The sequence below is a fragment of the Bicyclus anynana genome, chromosome 8 (assembly GCF_947172395.1).
Source record: "Bicyclus anynana chromosome 8, ilBicAnyn1.1, whole genome shotgun sequence".
NCBI lineage: Eukaryota > Metazoa > Arthropoda > Insecta > Lepidoptera > Nymphalidae > Bicyclus > Bicyclus anynana.
This window is the reverse complement of record NC_069090.1, coordinates 16509461-16534517: the sequence shown is the minus strand read 5'-3', so window position 1 is coordinate 16534517 and position 25057 is coordinate 16509461. Positions and strand designations below refer to the sequence as shown.

The following is a 25057-nucleotide window of genomic DNA, read 5'->3' as shown; positions in this document are numbered from 1 at the left end:
GTCAGACAGTCAGTAGGTTTGTTCACACTCAGTAGGTGTGCTAACACTAAAAATTAAAAAATAAAAATTTTAATAAAAAAAATTCAACCGACTTCCAACTCAAAAATTAACCTAAACTAAAAAGCAAAAAATAACATCTTACCTATGTGCTACCTTCTGATCTGTTTGAAGGCGGTGCCAATCCAGTGTCATGTTTTAATTAAAGCCGTTTCTGAAAGAACCACAGAAATTGTGTAATTTAAACGGCTTGAATTAAAACATCACTGGCTTGGCACCGCCTTCAAACAGATCAGAAGGTAGCACATAGGTAAGATGTTATTTTTTGCTTTTTAGTTTAGGTTAATTTTTGAGTTGGAAGTCGGTTGAATTTTTTTTATTATTAGTTATTACAGTTAAATTAAATGTTTATAAGAATACCTTACTACTTAATTTTACAAAACCATTGCCAAATGAACCAACGAGAGCATGGCTATTAAAATAACTTTTACTTTTTTATTAAATTAAAAATAAATATTTACGTTATCAATATTGCCACTCACGCTTCTCAATCAACAAGACGTTAGAACTGTTAGCCACTACATATACTATGCTGTTTTATGTTACCATAATGTAAAATAATTTTGACATATTATGTATATAGTTATAAGTAGGTATATACGTTAAAACAAAAACGATATCATGTTAATCGGAATATGTTTAATTATTATTAGGTATAGGTATTTACAATAGTGTACATTGAAATATAACATTATGTAGTTATTACCTAATTAAGTTTTTGAAATCATTTAACGGGCGATTTATGTAAATCAATTTGGTGACCCGGTGCTCCGATTAAATATTATTTAGGTACAATAATATAGTTTGAACAAAAATGTAATAAGTATGTGATGGTTGGTCAGTATGTCAGCACCTTTAGTATTGGGTATCATCATTATCATTTTTAACGAATACCTAAATTAAATCTATGTAAGGATGCCTGGCCCTGGCATCTTTAGAGTGGGGATATGGAACTTAGACCCACCACGCTGCTGTAATGCGGGGCGGCGTGGTTAGGCTGATGTTTGAATTGCTTCCCAAGACGCTGGGATGTAATTGTAACAACCATATCCGGGTTGTATATTGCTGCAAATTTATACCAAGCAACTTTGGAAAAAACAAGCACTAGTCAATAAAATACGCAGATGACGATGGCTCCGGCTTGCAAGTGCTCTGCTTTTGCGAGCGGATGTCTTTGATCGTCCTCAAAACTTCGTATCGGAACTTCAGCTTCTGATCCATGTCGAACTCGCGCACCGCCGGCAACAGTGAGTCGAAAAACGAACGGTCCTCGTCGAACATCGGCACCTGTGTCGTGTCCGCGCCGCCCTCGTCACTGAGCCGGGACATTGAAATGGGATTTTCATACTCCGGACACTGTACGGAACCCATGTCGCTCAACGCCGGATCCACTATTTCCAACTTCGGCCTATTCTTCCGAGGAGTTTCTTCGTCGTTCGAATTGGGTGCAGACTTTTTCCTTTTACTGGATGTTCTTCGTCGTTTGAGATTCTCGATGATGGACGGTTCGTCGCTGTCGCACGAGTTGTTGTCGTTGTTGGTTCGGTCGCCGTCGTCGCTGGACTGGTCGTCCGACCGGCTGGCGTTGGGGTTGGGCTTGTACCGCGAGTCGAGGAACGAGAGCTGCTTCATGAAGATGTAGCTGCCGCACTTGTTGACGCGCGTGCTGCGGATGTTGCGCACGTACGCGTCGCGGATGTTCCGCCATTTGTTGTACAGCTTGCGGTCTGAGAACAATAACATATTTAAAGTAGAATAAAACTTTTTTGACGTGACAACGTCTTATAATTCGATGGAGCTGCAAACGCGAAAAAAGTTGACGTCATGCGTCGTTCCCTCGCTCTAGGGTTGCTAACTTTTTTACAAGAAATAAAGTATAATATTCTGGTCTATGAAGATTATTAAACAGTAATTAACCATATAATCCATCAGTATTTTCTTATGACGTTGTCACGTTCAACTATCGTCAGTAAACCGACTTTACACAACAACAACAACTGATTTTTTTTTGTTACTTTTTGACCTTTCTGGCGCAGTTGGTAGTCAATTCCCAGCTCCAGTCAGTTTAGAAATTAATATTTTCTAAATTGGCTCAATTGTACCACCAGTGGTAGGTAGTGTGGTCGTAAAATAAGTCCGAAGTTCGCTCTATCAAGTGCTACTGACAAATGTGCCAACTTCAGCTGTAACTCTTTACGTCACCAAGCAGTTTGCCTTCCCATAAGTATCACTTCAAAAATGTAGTTCTGGCCGTGATACTCACAAACCTCGGCCAGCTCAGTCTCGCTGAGCGTGTCGAAGTCCTGGATGAAGACGCGCGCGACGGCGCGCCAGGCCTTCTCCTTGGCCCTGTTTCGGAACGGGCGCCCGCCCTCGTCCACGTCCCACAGCTGCCGGTGTTTGCGGATCTCCGCTATGAACTTCTCTGCGTCCAGCGAGTACGTCGACATGTTGACTCTTATGCTGTAACAATTATTGTAATGTCCATTGACAACCCATATTTGGCTCAATACTGAGCACGAGTTTCCTTTCAGAATGAGAGGGTTAGGCCTTAGTCCACTACGCTGATCCAATGCGGATTGGCAGATTTCACATACGTAAAGAATTGAGAAAATACTGAGTATTATCCAGGTTACCTAACGATGTTTTTCCTTCACCGTTTGACACGTGATACCTACTTAATTTCTTAACGTGACTTGACGTGATAGCCCAGTGGATATGACCTCTGCCCTCGATTCGAAGGGCGTAGGTTTGAATCTGGTCCGGGACATGCACCTCCAACAAAATTACTAATATCTTTGTTTATAGTTCATATATTGAAAAATGTCACATTTAATGTATGTAAGGAAGCTAAAACTGTATGAATTTTCATCTAATTACGATAAAAGATTTATAATAGATTTTGAAATTTTATAATCTTATTTATTTTGCAAATATCCAGTAAATCTTTGCTTTTTATGTATGATTTATTATTATATATTATTTACCCGAATGTATCTTACAAATCAATATATTCAAACCTAGTTATCATCCCATGACTTATATTTTCCCTTTAAGTTAGTAGTAAATACTGTGTAAATATTGGAAACGACAAAAGTAAACGTGCAGGGATCCAAACCCGAAAGGTCATGCGTTGGATCTCGGTTTCGAGTCCGGAGTCCTTTAACCACGGAACTATTGGGGCATATTAGATAGAAAGTTACTTATTTTTCAATTATTTGCTACTTTTATCTTTCTTCTAGGTCCTTTAACTACAGATCATGTCCCGGTAAAATATTAATTAATTTCCCTCTCAAAGAATTATAAATAACCCATAGTTAGGTTGTTTCGTACAATACGTGTAACTCGACCGAGACTTAGGCCTTAATCTAGCTTCTTCTTGGTTGAGTCCACGCATCGACTGTCAATTGCTTTTTCCAAGCGAGAAAAATTATTTACAAAGAAATTTCCAAATTCTTTATCTTGCTCAAAACAAAGCGCTACTTTGATTAATTGTTCTTTGGTCGGAATTATTTTTAGAACCAATAGAACTTCATTAAGAACCTTCTGAATTAATCATTATCCATACAATAGCGGAAGCACACATTGCACATAGTAGTGTTAGATAAAACAAAATGTTACTTAATTGTTATTAATCACAAAATTGTCTTAAAGTATTAGCACCACAGTTGTAGGTACCTAATAATAGACGATTCGGGTTGATTGATGCTCAGCACCAACCAACCGACCATGTTGGACGCGAAACGCAGCGGTCGATGTCGCGGACGCACGCACTAGCAATATCACCACAGTATACGAATGTTAAATAGGTACATTCACTTTCCGTACCTTGCAAATTTGTTCTAGTAGGTACTGAATATATCCGTAGCACACCCCTTTTGAAACACTGGATGATAGTCAAAACCAAAACTTTATTACGTGAGAATGTATGCGTCAGACTGTAGCGAGGAAACCGCGCGGAATGACGCCCCTGGAGCTGCGATAGAACGCGTCTAACCGCTGCGCGAACGAATTTGATCCTTACACCATTGAGCTAAGAGCGACGGTCAAGGCTGCACGGCGGAGCGGCAACGTCGCAAACCGCAATCGTGAGTCCCTCGAACGAAACCGCGCGCCGCCGCTGTGGCGCCGGCCGCGCCTTCGCTACAAAACTTAATTATTTATTTTAAAAGAAACACTTTTAATTTATGATTGTATATTATGTGTTGTGTATGTCTATTTATTATTTATAATACATAAATAATAAATTATTACTCTTACTGTAATTTATTTTTATCCTACATAAATAAAAAAAAAAAAAACATACATACAGCCGAACGTAGAACCTCCTCCTTTTTGGAAGTCGGTTAAAAATAACGGAATTACTCGTAACTTCCTACCGGTAACTACAGACCGGTAGTGTGAGGTAACCAAATTATTTATCTCGTCTTCAATTAGATATCTTCTACGATAATTTATATTAAATATTATAGTCTCAGCTATGTGATATACCTAATTACTTATACGTAGCTAAGATGAAAACATAGGTCATGCAAATGGGCACAGTAAACTGAGAGCCTGCAATAGTCGGACATACCACATTTTACGATATCTGAAAGTTTGTCAGCCCCATGCTGGTTCCACCTATGCTTACCACATATAAGTAATGTAGCCAATTCTGTACTTTGGCATTGATTTTTGTACAATAAATATTATACAAAAATAAATGTAGTGGAATTTGCTGTGGAAATTTAATTAATTATCATAAGAATCAGTTTAGTAGTTTGGTTTTAAAATCAAAATAACTGAAACAATTGGTTGGTATGTAATGCGTATTGTGTGGTGTGTACGAACACTACAATAGTCCTAATGAACCTATCTTCCGGTATCATCATTATCATCTGATGACAAAGCTGAAAAGCATGATATGAGATTTCGCAATCATTTTTAAAAGGCTTGTTTGCATTAAAATACTCTGTAGACAGTAGACTGGGACACATTAATGGTAGGCGTCCACATAGCCACATCTTAAGTATCGTTTATGCAGCCAATTTGTGCATGCCTAGCGTCAAACGAAAATAACAATTTCAATAGACTTTATAGAACACAAATATTACTTACTTATAGGCGAAAAATAACATACCATCTATTAGGTCAGAGTGCACTTCATAGATGTAGTAGCCTGCCCTTATGAACCTGCATTGCAGTAGGAAGTTCCCATTTTGATCCATTTTCACGTATACTTAGGGTTGCCAACTTTTTTTGAAAAAAATATAGTATTTTTCAGATTTGGCTATAAAAAATATAGATAGATAGATATATATACTTTATTTGCACACCACAAAGACAAATAGAAGTGGAATAAAAACAAATTAAGAAGAGATCAGCATACAAAAGGCAGCCTTAGTAGTAGCGATTTCTTCCAGGCAACCTTCGGTTAGGAAAACTTAAGGACATCAGCAGGTGGCGTAAAACAAAATAACCTTAGTATTAGTAATACACATACATAGAAATTATTTACAATACGCTCAAAGAAAATATAGTACGTATTTTATGGAGTAAGCGAAAAAAAAGTTACAAAAATTATATTTATTTGCATTTTTTTTTTTGTCATAAACAAAAGCTAACTTTTTTTGTAATTTCTTCGTTTAAAGTTCAGAAATTGACAAGATAGACAAGTTTGAATACGCTAGACGCTATCTTTTGAAAACGAATGTACATAACGTTTTAAAATGAAAGATTTGTTAGTTCGATTTCATTGATGCAAATATAGTATTTTTGCGTACTATATATTTCTTCAACAGTATATAGTACACAGACTCGAAATACAAATAGTACAATACTATTAAATTATAGCACGGTATACTGTCTACCCTGGTTAACAAGCTTATGCACGCCACTGTGTCAGAGCAACTCTAATCTACTACTGATCATCGGGTCGAAGGAGGTGCCAAAAACTAAATAAAAATATTTTGGCTTTATACTGGCTTTATGGCTCTGAAGTTAGCCTTTTTAAAAGTAGGTAGGTAGGTATATCCCAAATGTGCAGAGATCTGCATTTGGTTTACCGAAGCGATGGCATAAGTTTAGAAATTATTTCATAACTTTAAGTTGAACAGCGAAAAATTTCAATTTTTCTTGTTATCCCGCGTTGAAGTTTTACGTTACAAAATGATTGTTCTTTAGTACCTACTATATATATTTAATACCTACTAGCGGACGCCCCCGTTTTCGTCTGTGAAAAAATCTAAACTGTCATTTTACGTTCTTCTTAATATAATGCTTGTATGCCATCTTGAAATTTATTGTTCTATAATATCCTACCATGCTTTGGTTTGTTATAAATTATAGTACCGTTTTCGGTGAAATAAACTTAAATGTAACATTTAATTTATACTTATAATGCATTTTTTCGTTACAGGTACATAAAACTAAAGGCGTGTAAATGGGATGAGAGGTAAATACATAGCTAACTAACTACTTATCGTCATAATAGGGATGATGACAGTTTTATAAATTGTATATAAATTAAGAGTATGCTAATAGTAAAGCAATTTTGTCAAAGTAACAGGGTATCTGTGATCATTACTTTCGGAGCTACAGGGATTTAAAGGGTCAGATTTGCGGCGCTGCCGCGGATCCCTGAAAAACGCCCCATACAAAATAGCACGAACTAATGACGTCGTACGTAATGTAATGATCGTTAGATTTGTATGTGCGTTCAAACAAAATTACTCATATCTTTGTTATTTGTGCGTTTATGTTTATAGTTCATTTATTAAGAAATGTCACATTTAATGTAAGGAAGCTAAAACTGTATGAATTTTCATGTTATTACGATAAAAGATTTTTAATAGATTTTGAAATTTTATAATCTCATTTATTTTGCAACCATTTAGACAATCTTTGCTTTTTATGTATAAATTAGTTAAAATTGACCCTATTTACCCGAATGTATCATAAAAATCAATATATTCAAACCTAGTCATCATCCCCATTGATACAATACACATACACACTCGGACGGTTCAGGCTCTGGGGGTCTATTCACTAAGTTTGAGTAAGTTTAGTGGATATTTACACGAAAATTACTTACTAGCTGTTGATAGCAACGTTGCAAGTTTTTAACTTTTTGTCTGCGTGGGCTAGAGTTGCCAAAATATTATCAGAAAGATATAGTATTTTTAAATAAAATATAATTGTATGAAATAATATTTTTAAAAAACCATAAGTAAGTACTTAATTATACCTGTTTCATTTTTCAATTGTCTAAAACACAGAATAAAGATGACCCAGAAGGAGTCTTTGCAGGGAGCGTGGTGAAGTCGGTGAAACCCTTTGAAAAGACCAAATGTTACGCGTCTCCTTGACATCCGCATTTACAAACTTTTTGCATAATTAGTATTTAAAAATTTAACACTAACAAAAATTACGTAAATTAATACTTAAAATATAATAATCAATAGTTACCAATATAAATTTTAGACGACCTCCGTGGCGCAGTGGTATGCGCGGTGGATTTACAAAACGGAGGTCCTGGGTTCGATCCCCGGCTGGGCATATTGAGATTTTCTTAATTAGTCCAGGTCTGGCTGGTGGGAGGCTTCGGCCGTGGCGAATTGTTTGGCGTACCGCCAAGCGATTTAGCGTTCCGGTGCGATGCCGTGTATAAACCGAAAGGAGTGTGGCTTTTCATCCTCCTCCTAACAAGTTAGCCCGTTTCCATCTTAGACTGCATCATCACTTACCATCAGGTGAGATTGTAGTCAAGGGCTAACTTGTAAAGAATAAAAAAAAAAAATACTCCATCTTATTTCTCTAGTTTTTGTTTTCAGTAAAATAACTCAGAGTTTGTCAAAACTAGAAAGATGAAATTTGATATGGGTATGTGTATTAATTTCGTCTATAAAATGGTAAAAAGAAAGTTAAAAAAAATGTTTTTATTTTTTTGGGGTTCCTTCTTTACATGCAAAGTGAGGATGAATTTTTCATCGTCTATGTCATGGTGTGGAGGTATGGTTATCGGTATTTTTGGTCATTACATAAGGGATTAAAGTGCTAATTTAATCTACGGAACCCGATAGTGCCCATGGCCTGACACGCACTTGGGCGATTTCATTTAGCCAAGTTTGCTTTGATACAAGGTTGGTTTAAAAAAACAATAGGTTGTTTTGTATGGAAATTTGATGTGCTTCGAATCTCTACGGATCAGTTATATAGATATAAAAAACCAACAGTCGATTAACGCTTATAAAAACTTTATTATAGTAGCCCAATGGCGTCTAGCTGCCGCCATATTGACTTTAATTAAAATAATGAGGGAGAAATCAGCTTGGCCGGTTTTTCTAGACAGTGGGGCAAAGTTAAGCTTTTTTTTATTTCAAGATATGTTAGGTTTACTAGGGCCCGTTCTATGCGTTTATGTTGGTTATTTTTAACTCAATTAATTAATATAACCTATGGGGTTACCGATATTTGAACGGACCAGACTAGACTTCAGCCAAATTAGAAAACAATTTCCTAAATTGACCGGAATCGAACCCAGGATCTTTAGAAATATCTACCTAGGTATGTACTGGTTGCTGGTGAATTCACAGGCACAAGAGGGCTTACGTCTACGCCTAGAACCTGTTTATAGCGTGGCTTACTATAGGCGATAATTTTTCACTTAATGCTAGACACTCACCATCCAATAAGCTAACTCTTGCAGCGCAAACTGTAGGACGTGATCATGCAGATAGCAACCAACACACGATCAGTTTTATCGGATAACATTAGTGAAATCATGTACCTAGTTGTGTCATTACCTATCTAAACAAAAAAATAATTCTTTCTTTTAACAACTAGGTGCGACCTACCTGCAAAGGTCTCTAGCAGATCTCTAGTCCTTAGCTCGTAAACAGTATGCGTGATTGTGAATGCTCAAATCAATCAACAACGTGCAATTATGATACAATTATTTAAATTACGCCATTGGGCATTGACATTGAAAGTGTACGTTCGAAAATAGTCCGAAAACAACAGATAATAAAATTAGTTTTTAAAAAGAATATTGTGCACGCGTTCTAAATTCCAATTTCAAAACAGTCTCGTCGTGTACGGTCGGGTGGGCGTCGAGCGTACCCACGTAAACTCGTACAAACGTATAGATAGCTCTTATATGTATTTATGTATGGGCCATATTTCAGCGGCCGCGCGTAGCATAGTATAGGCGCCTGGGACCGGCGTGCCGCGTGCGAGCCGTGGTATTGATGTAGGTGGCCCAGAGCGGCAACGTCGCGCCGGCGTTGCCGCGCCGGTACCGCTAGGCGACGTTGCCGTTTCGACCCACTTCCAACCGGCAACAGCAACAGGGGCCGGCGCGCGCTTTTTTCACTTTGCTAAATTACTGCGAGTTTGTTTACGACTTCATTTGTGGCTGTTTTTTTTTTAGATTCCATTACGCTTCCTGTGTAGAAAAGGAATACCTACAAGTTCCATACCTACGTTCGCTTAATTTAATGATCGAATCGATGACGGTGAACTATTAGTCTGTACCTGTCTTTACAATTAACGCAATAAATAATCCAATGGAGCTAATGCGGTTTGGATCAAATGTTTCTCTAAGTATTTTCTATTTCATGAACTTGCCTATGCTAGACTGGAAACTCATTTCTGAGCATCCTTACTTACTTAGCATTTAGGTAATAAATATTAGTTACGTAGGTAGTACGTCGGTATAGGCACATAGGTACCTACTTTGGATTCTTCTAAATCAATATTTTCTTATGAGTGGGTAATGATAATTTTATGTTATAGTTCGGTTACGTCCCCACAAAATCACCGCAAAAAGTGATCCGAATGCCACTTTTTGCGGTGATTTGGAATGAAGTGGCCACAACAATGAGCGCATACATGCACAATTTTGTCTTTAATATATTTATAATATTAATAAATAAGACGATATTTCGGTATTATTTGTTTAAAAACGTTCGTTGTTGACCACAACTAACATTGAGTTGACGCTTAAATTAGTTGACGATAAATTTCCACTTTTGAGCACCATTGTTCACGCGCTAGTAACACATCTAACAGTATTTAATATCATTGTAAATGGGTGTTTGTCTGTGGCATTCGATATTATTGGTCGAGATTGAAGAAACTGAAAACTCATTACGGCATTTTAGCTCAAACGAAAAAAGCAGAATAAACATTACTCTTTATACTTGGACAGTTGAGTTGAGGGTCTGGGCTCTTGATTCCTGCTACTTTCCAAAATCCATAATTGGCTACGGTAATTGCTTATGGTAAGAGCGTAGCCTGACAAATTTTTAGTCATCAAAAATGAAGCACATCTGGCACTTGCAGGCTATGTGTGCCTTCAACTGACGTCCCGCCTGCGGTTGACGCACGCGTGCAGCCGCCATATTGCATGCGTCATATCTAGTGTAGCGATGGCGCACGCCTCTAGCGCACGCCTCGAGACATGGCGGAGGACAAAGAGAAAACGCTGGAATTCATAGAAGACTACCACACATGCCGCATCCTCTGGGACCAGAACAACATAGACTACACGAATAAGAAGAAAAGGTACGGCGCCCTCACCGCCCTGGGGCAGAAGCACTGCTTGGACGTGCAGATGGTGAAGAACAAGATAAAGAGCTTGCGGTCCTATTTCTCCAAGGAGCATCAGAAAGTGACAAAAAATTGCGCCCCGCCCGGCGAGAGCTATCAGTCGTCGTGGTTCGCTTACAACTCGCTCTTGTTTATTTTGGACTCGACGACGGCCAAAGATAGTGGGGAGAATACTTATGAAGTGAGTATGTGACGAAGTACTGTTTACTTAAATGTCCTTTACCGAGTCTGTCTGTTTGTTCATTTACGACAAATTCGAGAGTTACTAAATCGATTTTCATGTGATTTTCACTAATAGAAAGATTGATTTATGAGAAAGGTTTTGGTGTATAATTTATTAAGATTTGATGTTAATTTATCGAAATATTTCAATGGGTGTTGGAAATTGGAGCCAATGGCGTAGCTACCCGGGGGCTAGGCTGTGCAATGCCCGGAGCCCTCAAACTCAGGGGGTCCTCGAATCCTTACCAGAAAATCGCGATGGAACTGAACATGAAAAATTTCAAAAACGAAAAATAAATTAATGCTAATGAATATTTTTACTTGATAAAACCTAATCAATTTAGATAGTAATGGGGCCCCATATTTTATTTGCACCAGGGCCCATGGCCCATGGTTACCTAACTACGCCACTGCCGGGAGCATTCATGGAAAGCGCTGCCTAATCTCTTTTTGATATAAACAACACAATGCCTGGTCGGAAATTCAGCTTTTATAAAATGGCAGACGAAGTCGCGGGTGTCCTTGATTCATACCAGAACACGAAATCGCTTGGCGACTACTAACTATATAATTATTATAGACAATTTTGTGGGGAAACCACATCTAGCATAATAAAAATAACTTAAATAACCTGAATTGATTATTCTATACAGTATAAGACTAAGTCTATAGAACAACTGCGCCAGATATATTATGACTTTGAAGTCCAATTACAATCCAGTTGAGTATATATATTTACTCGTAGTTGCCTATTGCCCGTGGATTCGGCCGCGTATAAACATTTTGCTATACTTCAGGAACCTCACAATTTTAACAAAAACTAGGGTACCCCAAATTATTTTTTGTGGCCCTGACATACACGTTGTCAAGTCAATTTTGATGATTAACGGTTGAGTGCCCAATTGAAGGGTGAACATGAATGCACCTTTGGGAAAGATATAACTTTTTGTTAAAGGTTATGTCAGATATTAACAAACACTTTTACAATATTAGTATGGATTTCAGTACACAGCAACACCGGAGGAGACGACTGAGTACGAGCAATTGCTATCAGCTAATCTATCAGAGGGAGAACATGAGTTTATCCATCCCGCGCGCGCTAAGAGGAGCTTCAGCAAAACCAAAGTTGATGAAAGAGAAAGAGAAGAAGACTGCTCGAAGTCTCCCGATGAGTGCGCCACCTTCGGCCAGCTGGTGGCGCACAAGCTCAGGAAGCTCAACCCTCGGAACAAGCTGCTGGCCGAGCGCCGCATCGCCAACATATTCTTCGACCTTGAGCTGGAGGAGTTGGACAGGACGGACAGTTCTGTGTTTATGGCTGTGATGCCGCCTAGTTAGATGAGTGACGTACATGCTAGGAAGCTTAGGCCGTGAGGCCTAGGCATGCAAATTTAAAAAAAGAGACATTTTAATTTGCAAAAATTTGCAAGTAACTTTGCAAGGTGGAATAACAGGATTAAATGGGTTAAAACTTTAAGACAGCTGTTGGAAAAAAACGGTGAAACTCCTTATAAAAGTTGGCTATAGAAGTATAGACTTACCTACATTATTGTTATTCTGTAGTCTGTACATATTGTAAAACAAAGTTCTCTGCTTTGTCTGTCTGCCTGTTCGCGATGAACTCAAAGACTACATAACATATTTTTAAAGAAGAAAGTTTCCGTGTACCTACGAATTGTCAAAATTTTGTTATAATTTATTGAAATATGACGATATTGGAAGAGTCCGCTATTTGTAAATAAAATGTTGTATACAATTAAGATTAAATTTCTTCTGTCATGTTGTTCCTAAAGAATTGCAGATTATCCCTTGCATATTGAGGACACTTTTTATACTAAATGACAAAATATTTTAGTCAAACAGATGGCCCATGGATGGCCCACTTGATGTTAAAAGAACCATCAACCAATGATATTTTATACTAGAGATGGGGCACTAGCGCATCAAAACTAAGACGGACAAATGTGGAAAATTGACTTAATTTCATTTAGTCGCTTATTAAACAACGACCGTTATTTAAACAAAATATCGTATAAAATGTCGAGTTGTGTGTTCAGGAAGTGTAAAAACTATATATAATATAAAAACTATATAATATATTGTGCATGTGTGCGCTCAGTGGTGTAGCTAAATTCGGATCACTTTTTGCAGTGATTTTGTTGGGACGTAACCTATCTATAGTATAAAGTTATCATTGCCATCAACAAATTGAACATTATTGCGAATGACATTACATTGTTATTGCATTTTTGTTTTTTTTGTTAGACATCAACCCTGCCAGGTATTCCTTTTGTTATAACCAGCCCTAGTCGCTAGTGCGGCGGCCGCCCACACAATGCACATCCGGTGAATTGTGCGATCGGATCTGCATCTTCATGCTCTCCTGCATACATACACGTCGGTGGGGTAAAATAAACCCTACAGGTCATTGAAATAAGGTAGAAAACGTACTGAACGTTTGTTTACTATCTACGTAATACAAGCACAGTAAAAAAATGCATGCATGTTGCCCACGGACTTTTGTATAGCTAGACGCCGTTGTTTCATTGAATAGTATGTAATCCAACAATGACTTAGTATTTATTCGTAATAGTAATATCGTCCTCTCAGAAGTGTACCAATTCCAACTCTGGGCTTATAGCTTTTACTGCGCATTTCTTGAAAGAAAGAATAGCCCCAACCAGGACGGAAACCCAGGCCCTCGTGATACGAAACCACATAGGCTAACTAATGAACCAATGAGGCGGGTGTGGGTAGGTAGTAGGTACTATACTATAAAGTAAGGCACGTAATCTCGTGCCTAGGGGTCGCAAAACTCATTGAATTACCGCGTGTCCCGGGGTGGGTCTCGACACCGCACCCCCTAACCCCCTACCGCTAGAGGTCCGGGGGCCATGCCGTCGACATATTTCGCACGTTCACGTAAAATATTTTTATCTCCACGTTTTAAAACTGACTTACCTACCTACCCTACCTACCTAGCTAGCTGGCTAGCTACCTAGCTAAAATTTTAACCATTTTTCGTATGTACCTACCTACCTATAACTTTTACTGTACAGTTTTCCGGCAACTATAATATCTCAATCAAGCTTATATTTTCGTTATAACAAAGTGCTTTTGAAATAAGTGATTAACTAAACGGAGTGCACGCAGCTGTTCAATATTCCATACCCTAAATAATACTTGTGTAAAATTGAAACTTGAAAGTAAAAAAATTTAAACTTGAAATTGAAACTTGAAACTTGAAAGTAAAATTGAAACTTGAAAATCCATTAATAACGAGACACCCTGTATAATACAGTTGTCTCGTTATTAATGGATAAAACGCAAATACTAGATACACCTAATTATCTTAAACTAATTTGGACAGAACCGGTGAATCATTTGCAAAGCAGCCAGCCAGATATAGATTTTGCGTCCGGTCTTTTGGTCCAGTGGCAACTAGCCTATGTGGCATCGGTTCACTATACCCGGGTTCGAGTCCTTGTTCGGGCTATGCACTGAGCGCTATTCTTCTAAGAAAATTTCAGTTAGGACATTGGTGTTACACCTCGGAACCTCGGTGAGCACTTTTAAATCCGTCTGTCCGGTCACTACCACTATCAAATATTATGATAGTCATTATCATCTGATAGTGGTAGTTAGAAAATTTAATATTATAATTTATCACCCTAAGTCCGCAAACCCGCATTAAAGAAGAATGGTGGGTATAAGCTTCATATCCCCTCGCCTATACAGAGGAAGGCCTTGCCCTGTAGTGGGACGTCAAACTTCTGATTACGATGATAAATCATCAATCGATCCTATGCTACATTTTATCCTCGTATAACCAGTAGTAGTATGCACTTCATAGATACGAAAATGTGCTGCCTATCGTATAAATTAAATTAAAATTACATTAAATATAACCGTATAACCATATTCGCGCGGGAACTATAAACACAAAATAAATAAATAAAAGTACGCGAGTGAAACCGCGGGGCGTCTGCTAGCCTGCCAATTGCCTACTCAGCCGGGGTTATACCGTCGAATCAGTGGCGTGCATAAGGTTGTTGATCAAGGGTATGCACTAGTGGATAAGCATCAACAAAACATTTGTCAGAGTATGCAGTACCTTAATGCACGTATGAAGTGCACGTCACTGCGTCGAATAGCATCCCCAGAGCACGGCGCTATTCCGGAGGGAAGGCCGGAATTCCAGTCATGCGTGACGCGAGCGGCGCGCGGGTGCGACCCGGTCATGAGCCGTGCCGCTCAGTACATGCATGTCTATACCTTTTTTATATGGAATATTTGCCATATCCTTTAAATATGACCGATATTCCGTATATTTAGCGGGCTGGGATCGAAACCATGAACTCTCGGTGTTGACTCCGGTGTCCGGGTCCTTTTACCATTGAGCTATATATAGGCTTTTTATAATACCTAATTGTAAGAATTTTGTACATTCATGTATGGACTCAGAATTGTAAAACTGTATAATTTATAGTAGTAGACAAGCAATGACATTGTAAAAATATCATTAGGACAAGTGACACATTATAACACGAGCGGCAGTGGTGTGCTTAAGGTTTTTAACTAGGGTGAAGACGTGATAGCATAGTGGATACGACTTCTGCCTCCGATTCCTCAGAGTGTGGGTTCGAATCCGGGGCATGCACCTCTAATTTTTCATTTGTGTGCATTTTAAGAAATTAAGTATCACGTGTCTCAAACGGTAAAGGAAAAACATAGTGAAGAAACCTGCATACCAGAGAATTTTCTTAATTCTCTGCGTGTGTGAAGTCTGCCAATTCAAGCGTGGTGGACTATTGGCCTAACCCCTCTCATTCTGAGAGGAGACTCGAGCTCAGCAGTGAAGCCGAAGTGCAGCCGAATATGGGTTAATAATAATAATAATGGACTATAAGTAAAAATTGTAAAATTCCTTGTCCAACTATGTATTCTGTGGTCCAACAAAGGTTTGTATTGAGTCCTTAGCGTAGGCAGTGCATTATTGCATTTATGAAGTGCCATTGACGAGCGGACGCACGCAACTCCGTTCGCCTGAATTTATTTTTTCACAAATCCCGCGGGATTGGTAGACTTGCGATATAATTATCAGATCAAGAGATTTACTATTGACTAAGTAGGTAGACATCTAACTTTCTAGGTTGATTAATATCACTATCCACCTATCGTGCTTACCATTTTATTTCCGCTCAGTATCGACGACTTAGCCAGAGTAAACTTAGCGCTCTTTAATTGGATATTTTTGTACATCAAAATGGATTTCTGATGAAATGAAATGGCAATCAACTTCCAACTGGTGACATATCAAGGGTTAGGTATGGTTTACTTAAACATTTTGTGGATAGATGTACCTATAAATAAATTAAATATTCTTTATTTTATCATGGTGGCGGAGTGGTATGCACTGGTGGATTTACAAGACGGAGGTCCTGGGTTCGATCTCATCGATTCTCAATTGGTCCAGGTCTGGCTGGTGGAAGGCTTCGGCCGTGGCTAGTTACCACCCTACCGGCAAAGACGTACCGCCAAGCGATTTAGCGTTCCGGTACGATGCCGTGTAGAAATTGAAAGGGGTGACTATTTTCATCCTCTTAACAAGTTAGCCCGCTTCCATCTTAGATTGCATCAACACTTACCATCAGGTGGGATTGTAGTCAAGGGCTAACTTGTAATGAATAAAAAAAAAATCATCCACTGCTGGTGTAAAATTTCACCCAACCACAACCACACATTCATTGCAACATTGTTGCTATACCTACTGTATGCGGATAGGTAGGTAGTTTGTGGGAACAAAATAGCTACGCTAAGGCTGTACTAGATAGATATAGGTAAACTGCTCGTTGAATGCGATCTGCTGAATCAGTGCGCGGCGTTGCCGCTCCGCGCGGCCGCGGCTGCGGGCGCGGGTCGGATGCCGCGGCGCCACGTTGCCGCTCCGTGCGGGCGCCGCGTTGCCACCCCGCGCCTTCGCGTTCCGATACCATTCATACTATTGCAATTAATATCTTCGGGAATCCGTGTTCCGTGGAATTATGCATAACAACAACATTAAAAAAATGTTAATCCATCCATGTTACTTTGTTGGTATGTCTGTTATCTAATCGCAGACTTTAGATAAGTGATACGTACGCAATCGACTGATTGATATCTGCGTAGGTACTGTCGCTACTATGTCGTAACAGTGTCATTTTATGGCGTCGTCATGTTCATTGTGTGCCTACCATTGATTTAGATGTTAACACCAATGATGTTAGAAGAAAAAAAGGTAGACAGGTTATACGCGGATCGCAAGTGGCACGTTAAAACTATGCTAATTAGCAAACCTGAGCTGATGAGCTCAGTAGCGCTATTGACATCGCCACTGAAAAATTTTTGTGTTTCCACAGCGTGCCAGTTGTAAACATCGAATGTGGCTTATGAAACTTATCTACCACCTTTTTCAAATCTAATCAAAAATATAAAAAGGACGTTTTGTAGGTACGAGTAGATAGGTATATTTATTAGATAGATGTTATTTTCTATAGGTATAGTTATTAATGAATCAGTATAATTATTATTAAGTCCTATAACCCTATGCTTAACGATAATCCTATACTTATAACACCGCTCTGACTAATGACCGCCAAACTCCGTGATGGCAATGGCACCACGTGATGATGATGGATGCTTATCGCTCTAGTGCTTAATTAATGGCACAGAAAAAGAACCATTACTACTTCCTGTGTGATTTTATTGCCTACTTAACATAGCTGAACAAACTTACGTAAAACTACCTACGCAAAAATAAGTGTTAACGAAATTACCTGAAATCATGCTCACAGCTCGACTGACTGCCCGAATCTAATCTGAGTAACAGATCGCGTGATGAACAGAGTAGGTTGTGTTCTATTTTCAAATCGTTATACCTATCCTTTAAGAGTCGTGATAGCGTAGTGGATATGACCTCTGCCTCCGATTCCGGAGGGTATGGGTTCGAATCCGGCCCGGGGCATGCATCTCCAGCTTTTGTGTGCATTTTAAGAAATTAAATATCACGTGTCTCAATCGGTGAAGGAAAACATCGTGAGGAAACCTGCATACCAGAGAATTATCTTAATTTTCTGCGTGTGTGAAGTCTGCTAATCTGCATTGGACCAGCGTGGTGGACTATTGACCTTATCCCTCTCAGTCTGAGCGGAGACTCGAGCTCAGCAGTGAGCCGAATATGGGTTGATGACGACGAAACCTATCCTTTAAACTTTGAAATAAGGAAATGTTGGTACAGTCGATCGCGTCTAAGTTCTACCTCCGTAGTGAGCGCGCGGTGTCACGCCTCGCTCGCTCAAAGTTCAGTCGCATATTTGCGGCGTGTCTCAGCGAATCTAATGAATAATGCACGCAGCGGCGCTATATTGACGAAAAAAGCACACCGACTCTCCTCGGAGCATACAATAGAGACGATTGTATTGTTGGTACGACACGTTGAAAGCTTTGTCGCCATTACAGCTGCAATTCAGAACATTAGCCTGTTAGATACCAGTGTATGTATCGGCACAGAGTATGGTATTGGTGTTTATGCCAATTTAGTAATCGGGTGTTTGAGAATATGAGACAACTTTCGATTGCTTATTTTATGACGGACAATCTAAAAAAGACGGTGGAGTTTATTGTTTAATCTTAGAATTACCGAATTTGTACATGGCTAGGCGATTTATCGTTCCGTTACGACAGCTTTTTTTGAGTTGTGATTATGAGAGAGAAAAGAGAAAGAAATGAGAGAACTTGACGGCCTCCGTGGCGCAATGGTATGCGCGGTGGATTTACAAGACGGAAGTCCTGGGTTCGATTTCCCGCTGGGCCGATTGAGGTTTTCTTAATTTGGTCGAGATCTGGCTGGTGGAAAGCTTCGGCCGTGGCTAGTTACCACCCTACTTACGGTACGATGTCGTGTAGAAACCAAAAGGCGTGTGGATATTCATCCTTCTCCAAACAAGTTAGCCGGCTTACATCTTCGATTGCTCATTCATCACTTACCATCAGGTGAGATTGTAGCTAATATACAGCTGACTGGGCAGTTACGGGGAGGTTATTATAGTCCGTGCAAGTCGGAACATATCTAGACCGGAATTGATTCAGCGTCTGTATTCTTCTACGAGTACATTGCACTATACATATTATCGTCTCTTCATATCAGATGACAAGTGCTCTTTTGCCAAATAAACTTCAAATTATATCGCGAGATCAGAGGCCTGCGACTTCGTCTGCCATTAGACCTCCATAATATAATCCTATCGCAAAATCAATTCCTAGCGGATGTCTTCTAATTATAAACTACCTCCCTGCCATATTTCATCTTTCTATAACAATAGTTTTTCGAGATTTCGTGACCTTTAACTTTTATATGTATATTTAAATTTATTTTTAGGTCTCTAATCGTCCTGTAAATTACCCATTTGTTATTTTAATCACCTCAAACGTGACAACTTAAAATAACTGATCCTACTTCTCTTTATGCGTACGATACACGTCAGCGAGGCTAAAGAAACAATGGTGTGAATTGGGTTACCAGATAAAAAAATGTAATTTTGGAAAACTTCTCCGATTTCCATTGAAAGATCCTCAGATTTCAATTTTTTTAGACTTTTTAGAATTGAACATCAAATAAACATCAAAATAGAAAGCATAAAGACTTCACACACGTCAATAATTAAGAAAATACCCAGGTATACAAGTTTCTTCACGATGTTTTTCTTTTGAAAATGGTAAAGGACACGTTTTTAATTTATTTAAATACACAAAACTGAAAAGTTGAAGGTGCATTCCCGGACCGGATTCGAACCTACGCCCTCTGGATTCAGAGGCAGAGATTACATACATCCATTGGGCTATCACGACTTTCATTTTAATGACAATTCTTAAAATCCGGAGATTCCATGAGTTATGCAAAATCCAGAGACTCTGAAATCTCAGGATAAAACTTTAGAAATAGCAACCAGAAAAGGTGTGAACAAAGTAAAAAAATAATATTCGTACATGTTGAATGTTTTTAGCAGTATTGTGGCAATGCAACATTGAAACGAGTTGGGCTTCGTGAAAGGCGATAGCCCACGTCCGGCGGAGGCGGAGTAATCCGACCGACCGAGCCGACCAATGACCGACGCCCAGCGCCAGGCGACCAACGACCAGCGGCTAATGTCCAACGACAAAGACCAGCGCGTATACGACTGCTACATAAAGCTATGCCGCTATTTGTGAGTCGGGCAAAGCGAACATTTTGAATTAAATACTATAACTTGATAAATAATAAAATTTGTTATGAGATGCTGATAAAAAAAGATAATAACCTATTAATAAAATGGTAGGTACATTTATGTTGAAGTAGGTGCAGGGAGCAGGAACAGAGCAGCAGAGTGTGGTTTCATTCAATCATTATCAATGCTGCAGTGCAGCTAACTCATACTTCCCTTGTTTAAATCAATATGAAAAATTAATAAGCGAGTGTCGTGATACCAGTTTTAAATACTTTCCTACTAATATTATAAACGCGAATGTTTGTATGGATGTATGTTAGTTTACGCCGCTACTACTGAAGCGATTTGGCTGAAATTCGGAATGGAAATAGATTTTACTCTGGATTAACACCTAACTTTTCATCTCGGAGAAATACGTGGTTTCCACGGGATTTGTGAAAAACTCAATTCCACGCGGACGAAATCGCGTGTGTACGGTAGTAATTCATAATTTTACAGCTAAATACCTATCACTTTCCTATACATAATATGTTTTTATGGCATAGTTTTACGAATCGATTTAGACATTCGTGAATGGTGACTCAATCAGATAATTTCCGTTGAAACTTCTTCTGAGAAAATAATATTCCAAATCGCTTTACGACCACGTTGAGTTATGCGTAGAATAGATAGGGGACAACTTTAGTAGTTTTATCTTCACAGAACGCTATAAAAGTTGTTCTATAAAGCGGATATGAGTGTATTAGGAATGTTTGATTTTCTCATTTCATCATTTATTAGCTGTATGTAGGGCTATATTGTATATCAGTAGGTAAGTAAAAGTATACGTTTGTATAGCTGTGGCTTAGTTGCGATGGCGTCGAATTTGCACGAGAAGCAACTTTAACTCCAGTTGGTACATATACGAGTGACCTTAGATCAGACAGTATGAAGAGTAGGTACCTAACAATCTGATAGTCTAAGCTTTGTAGCTCTATGAGACTGGAGAAAGGTAGTTATCTGCTATCAATAGCAAATAAATCAACTGACAGTTAGTAATCCATCATATTGCAATGATGAAACACGTCACCGGCATTTCATTAGCAACACATAAAATATGCATTGTTTTTATTTTGAGAAAGTGTGGCGTAACCGCCGCGACCCGTGTCCCATCCAGTTGCAAATGGCGCTGCGCGAAGCGGCAACATCGCATACACCGGCTCACAATACGTTTTCTGTCAATACTATTTGTACACAACTCTTGTTGCGTTACGATAGAGTTTATTTTCGAATGACAGGCTATGTTGTCTACCGTTAGTGAAGCGCGGCAACGTCGCACGCGTAATTTTATCAACGGTTCGGAGATATCTGCCTGTTATCAAAAAGAAATGCAATTTGCTTGAAACTCGAATTAATGCAGAAGGAAAACTATAGAGGGAGCAAAACCTGTATACAGAAAAAATACTTGGCAAAAAGCTTCGAGATATTGGTACCTAGTTAGTTCGTTACCTACCTACTTGCGTATGGTCTGAATATGCACACTCACTCCGCAGAGACTCTGCGTACTTTTTACTCCAAAACCGAAGCATCCACAGGAACAATAGATCCTCCTCGTCACTAGACGTCACTCAGGCTTAGTTCGGACTACTTTAGTATTTTAGTCGAGTACGACATTTTGGGCGGTAAATCCAAAAATTGTTCGTACTCGACTAAAATAATAAAGTAATCCGAACAAGGCATAAGGCAGATTAATGAGTGGAACAATCGTGCCAGGTAAATATGGCATAAAATGTCATATATTTACCTCTAAGGAAAAGAGCTTCACAGAGTTCAAAAATAGAATATTGATCTTTTTTCATGAAGTTGAAATTACGGTTATTCTATTTATGAATAGTAAATACGGTTATTCTATTTATGAATAGCTATAGGGACCTGACATGTCTATAATACAAAATATCGTTGGTTCTGGGGCGTTTTCCATCCAAGCAAGTTTTCAGACTTAGGTACGTCTTGATTAACCTACTCCTCTTTACCTCATGCTATTTTGCTAACTAAAGTAGGTAGGTGGGAAGATACGTTTGTTACATTTGTGTGGCTTGCCACTTAGCATTATATCGTACTTATTTGTACTCGTAGCTACGATGCAGTTACTGACGATCAAGTAATCTCACATGCCTGCAGCGCTAACGGTTTGACGTCCGATAAAACTGATCGTGTGTTGGTCGCGATCGGCATGATGTCATGCACATCATGTATGTGTATGGCATACATTATGTATGTGTATACCGTGTAGGTACCTACGTTATCCAACAGCAATGTACGAAAAATACATACCTACCTGCTTCAGTAGGTACATCCGCTCGATTTCGACTCTGCGTATGGCTTTTAATCAAAATATATCGAGTTTCTCGCTTCCCTCGCCCGATCCTCAACCTAGGGGGTGTGGGGTGTGAGAGGGGAGGGTAAATGGCGAACCCCCGCGCGGAGGGCGTGCGGGGCGAGGGGCGCGGGGGACGCAACCTCGGCCTAGGGGACCTTGAGCCCGGATGGGCGAATCAGCTGTTCCCATTGTCGAGTGTTCTGGAAACTTTTGGCGAAAAACTTTGTTGCCTGGAAACGATGATAATAAAACCCGAGATGAGAGCGCAATACACGGAGATAAGTTGGTAGGTACCTACTCTACTCGTGCCCCCAACTCGACACGAGGGGCTAAGTATGAAAAAGTGTTTTTAGTACGTAAATGGTAATAAACTAGGATATATTTTTGCCTACATCGATAGGACTGACACTGAGAATATAGAGGCATTATGAAGCAATTAGTTAAGCACTCGTAATGTGTCCCTTTTATATCCTATAAACATTAAATGGTTAGTCTCAATGGCATGGCTTGCAAGTTTTTGCTTTTATGATCTGCAGATCATAAATGCAAAAACACACTACATATCCTGAGGATTCATTACAGAACTGTACTAAAGATGGAATTTTCCATTTAGTAAAATTTTTACGTATAATGCCTAACCTAGATAAAAAACTTGGGCACGCCACCGAGAAAGAGTATCAACGTGGCTCACTTTGCATTGGATACTATTTTATACTTTAGTTAGCATGACCAAGGATACGAACCCTGAGCCTCATTCCGTATTCGTGCTAACTCTAACAACGAGATCTAGGTATGTGTAAAGTGTACGTAAACGAATATAACTATTATACAAACTATAATAGTTATATTCGTTTACGTACACTTTAGGAATTTTTAGCTGAAGACACTTGTTATCCATTAAACAGATGGGTGAAGGTCCTTTCTAATACAGATCTTCTACTATACGATTCTAAGGATTTACACCTTCCTGAATTTAGAAGTCTAAACGATTTAATAAATTGGGACAGAGTAATCAGAAGGTTAGCTTGCGCAAAAAGCGAATATTTGGGTCACCGTGATGGAAAGTGTCCATATAGCCTGTGGTATAGATATATAAATCTGGGGCCTGTCTTATACCCTAAAATATTCGTGAATATTTCGGCGCTTCGGGTTAATTCTCAAGCACATCGCTTTTACGTTGTCGCGCATAATTACTGCTGTATATGAGACGTAGGCTTACTTAGATAGACTAGTAGCAGGCATAAGTAGAGTATTAGGTTTTGACGATCTCGATGGCTCATTGGGTAATGCTGTGGTTGTAAAAGGGCATGTCCTGGGTTGAATTACTAGCAAGCGATTTAGCGTTCAGTATAGAAACTGTCAGTGGTATAAGTAGAGCAAGCTTGGACATCTTCCGTTCCGTTTTCAATTGCATCTTAAACTGCATCTTCTTCACTTTACGTCAAGTAAGATCGTAGTTAAGTCATTGAATTTCCAATTTAGGCTTCAAAGTTTAGGTAATATTATGCTATATACCTACTAGGTAAACTAGGTTTAAATATTATAAAATGAAGGTCGGCAGCAGCAGTGAGATAAATCGAGCTTCAAATTGAACGTGTCTACCGGCCGCGCCGGGCCGCGCCAGCGCTGTGTCAATACCGCTTGGAAATACAACCCGCCTTGGCAGCCGCCCGGTAGCGAGTCAATATGTATTTTATTTGTACTAGCTTTTGTTCGCGGCTGTGCTTGCTGTACGAGTAGATTGTATCATCTTCGTAATTGTATGTGGTAGGTAGCATTAGACGACCACAACTTAGTCTTTCCGTTCAGAGTTCAACGCGTTTAAACAAACACACTCTTCCGCTTTATAACTTTAGTAAATATTTTCAGGTCGTTTTGATTATTATGGTTTCCATAGAACGTTAGCTTTAGCGCTCTACGAGTATGTTCTGTGCTGGTATCCAGTGGCGGATTTGTAGTCTCGGTCACCCAAAGTACCGCCTCTTTCGCAGAATCGAATAAAAACCTTTTCTTCAAATTCTGACGCACTTGTTTAGTCAGAACTTTATCGGAGATAACAATTTGCGTTTACGTTCTTGAATAAATTTAAAAAATATACTTCATACCCTCTTAACAATTTCTTTCATTGTACATAAGCTGTTTAAAATGTTTTTTTTCAATTTCCATCTTGCCCACTATAAAGTGGCCCCAATATTCAGATTTCACATATTCATGCTACATTTTTTCGATTCAAACGTAAAGATATTTTTCGATTTTTTTGTAAAAATATCTTTCATAATCTTGTACAGTTTGTGAAATTTGGTTATTTTTCTTAGATCTATATTTCTTTTGGTAATTTCTGCGCTGAACAGCCAGGCTGATCGTTTGCGCAAAAAATGAGCCAGCCCTTGTCACCAGTCGAGGCAAATTATTCCAGCAACTAGAGATGAATTCGGAGATTTCGTTTTCGTTACCTAGAACTGCAGCAGGTTCTATATTAGAACGGGTATCCAAAGCTGCTTTAATAGGATCTTACCAAATTTAGCTATGCAGGGAGAACAAAACGAGCGGAGAAGGGGAGTGTTAATCGATTGTCAAGGAATTG

The 25057-nt window shown here is 39.0% G+C and overlaps 3 protein-coding genes across 4 annotated transcripts in view; 2 read left to right on the top strand and 1 right to left on the bottom strand.

Annotated features, from left to right (window-relative positions):
• Positions 1 to 25057, top strand: part of LOC112045895 (uncharacterized) — a 159705-nt gene that overhangs the window by 43238 nt on the left and 91410 nt on the right. The window contains exon 2 of the mRNA XM_052883159.1: positions 6458 to 6493. The gene's annotated coding sequence lies outside the window, so the exon portion shown is untranslated. The remainder of the gene's footprint in view (positions 1 to 6457; positions 6494 to 25057) is intronic.
• On the bottom strand, positions 677 to 4035 carry LOC112045908 (uncharacterized). Of its 2 annotated transcripts, none has more exons than XM_024082295.2 (3): positions 3886 to 4035; positions 2321 to 2520; positions 677 to 1784 (listed from the first exon to the last, which is right to left on the bottom strand). In XM_024082295.2, the coding sequence occupies exons 2-3, from the start codon at positions 2505 to 2507 to the stop codon at positions 1162 to 1164; spliced, it is 810 nt and encodes a 269-aa protein (XP_023938063.1). In that variant the 5' UTR covers positions 2508 to 2520; positions 3886 to 4035; the 3' UTR covers positions 677 to 1161. The 2 variants fall into 2 exon arrangements, with proteins under 2 accessions (XP_023938063.1, XP_023938062.1); XM_024082294.2 differs by having other exon boundaries at positions 3736 to 4024.
• LOC112045910 (uncharacterized) lies at positions 10409 to 17327 on the top strand. The gene is made up of 2 exons (XM_024082297.2): positions 10409 to 10831; positions 11878 to 17327. Exons 1-2 carry the CDS (start codon positions 10502 to 10504, stop codon positions 12208 to 12210), a joined length of 663 nt encoding a protein of 220 aa, XP_023938065.1. The 5' UTR covers positions 10409 to 10501; the 3' UTR covers positions 12211 to 17327.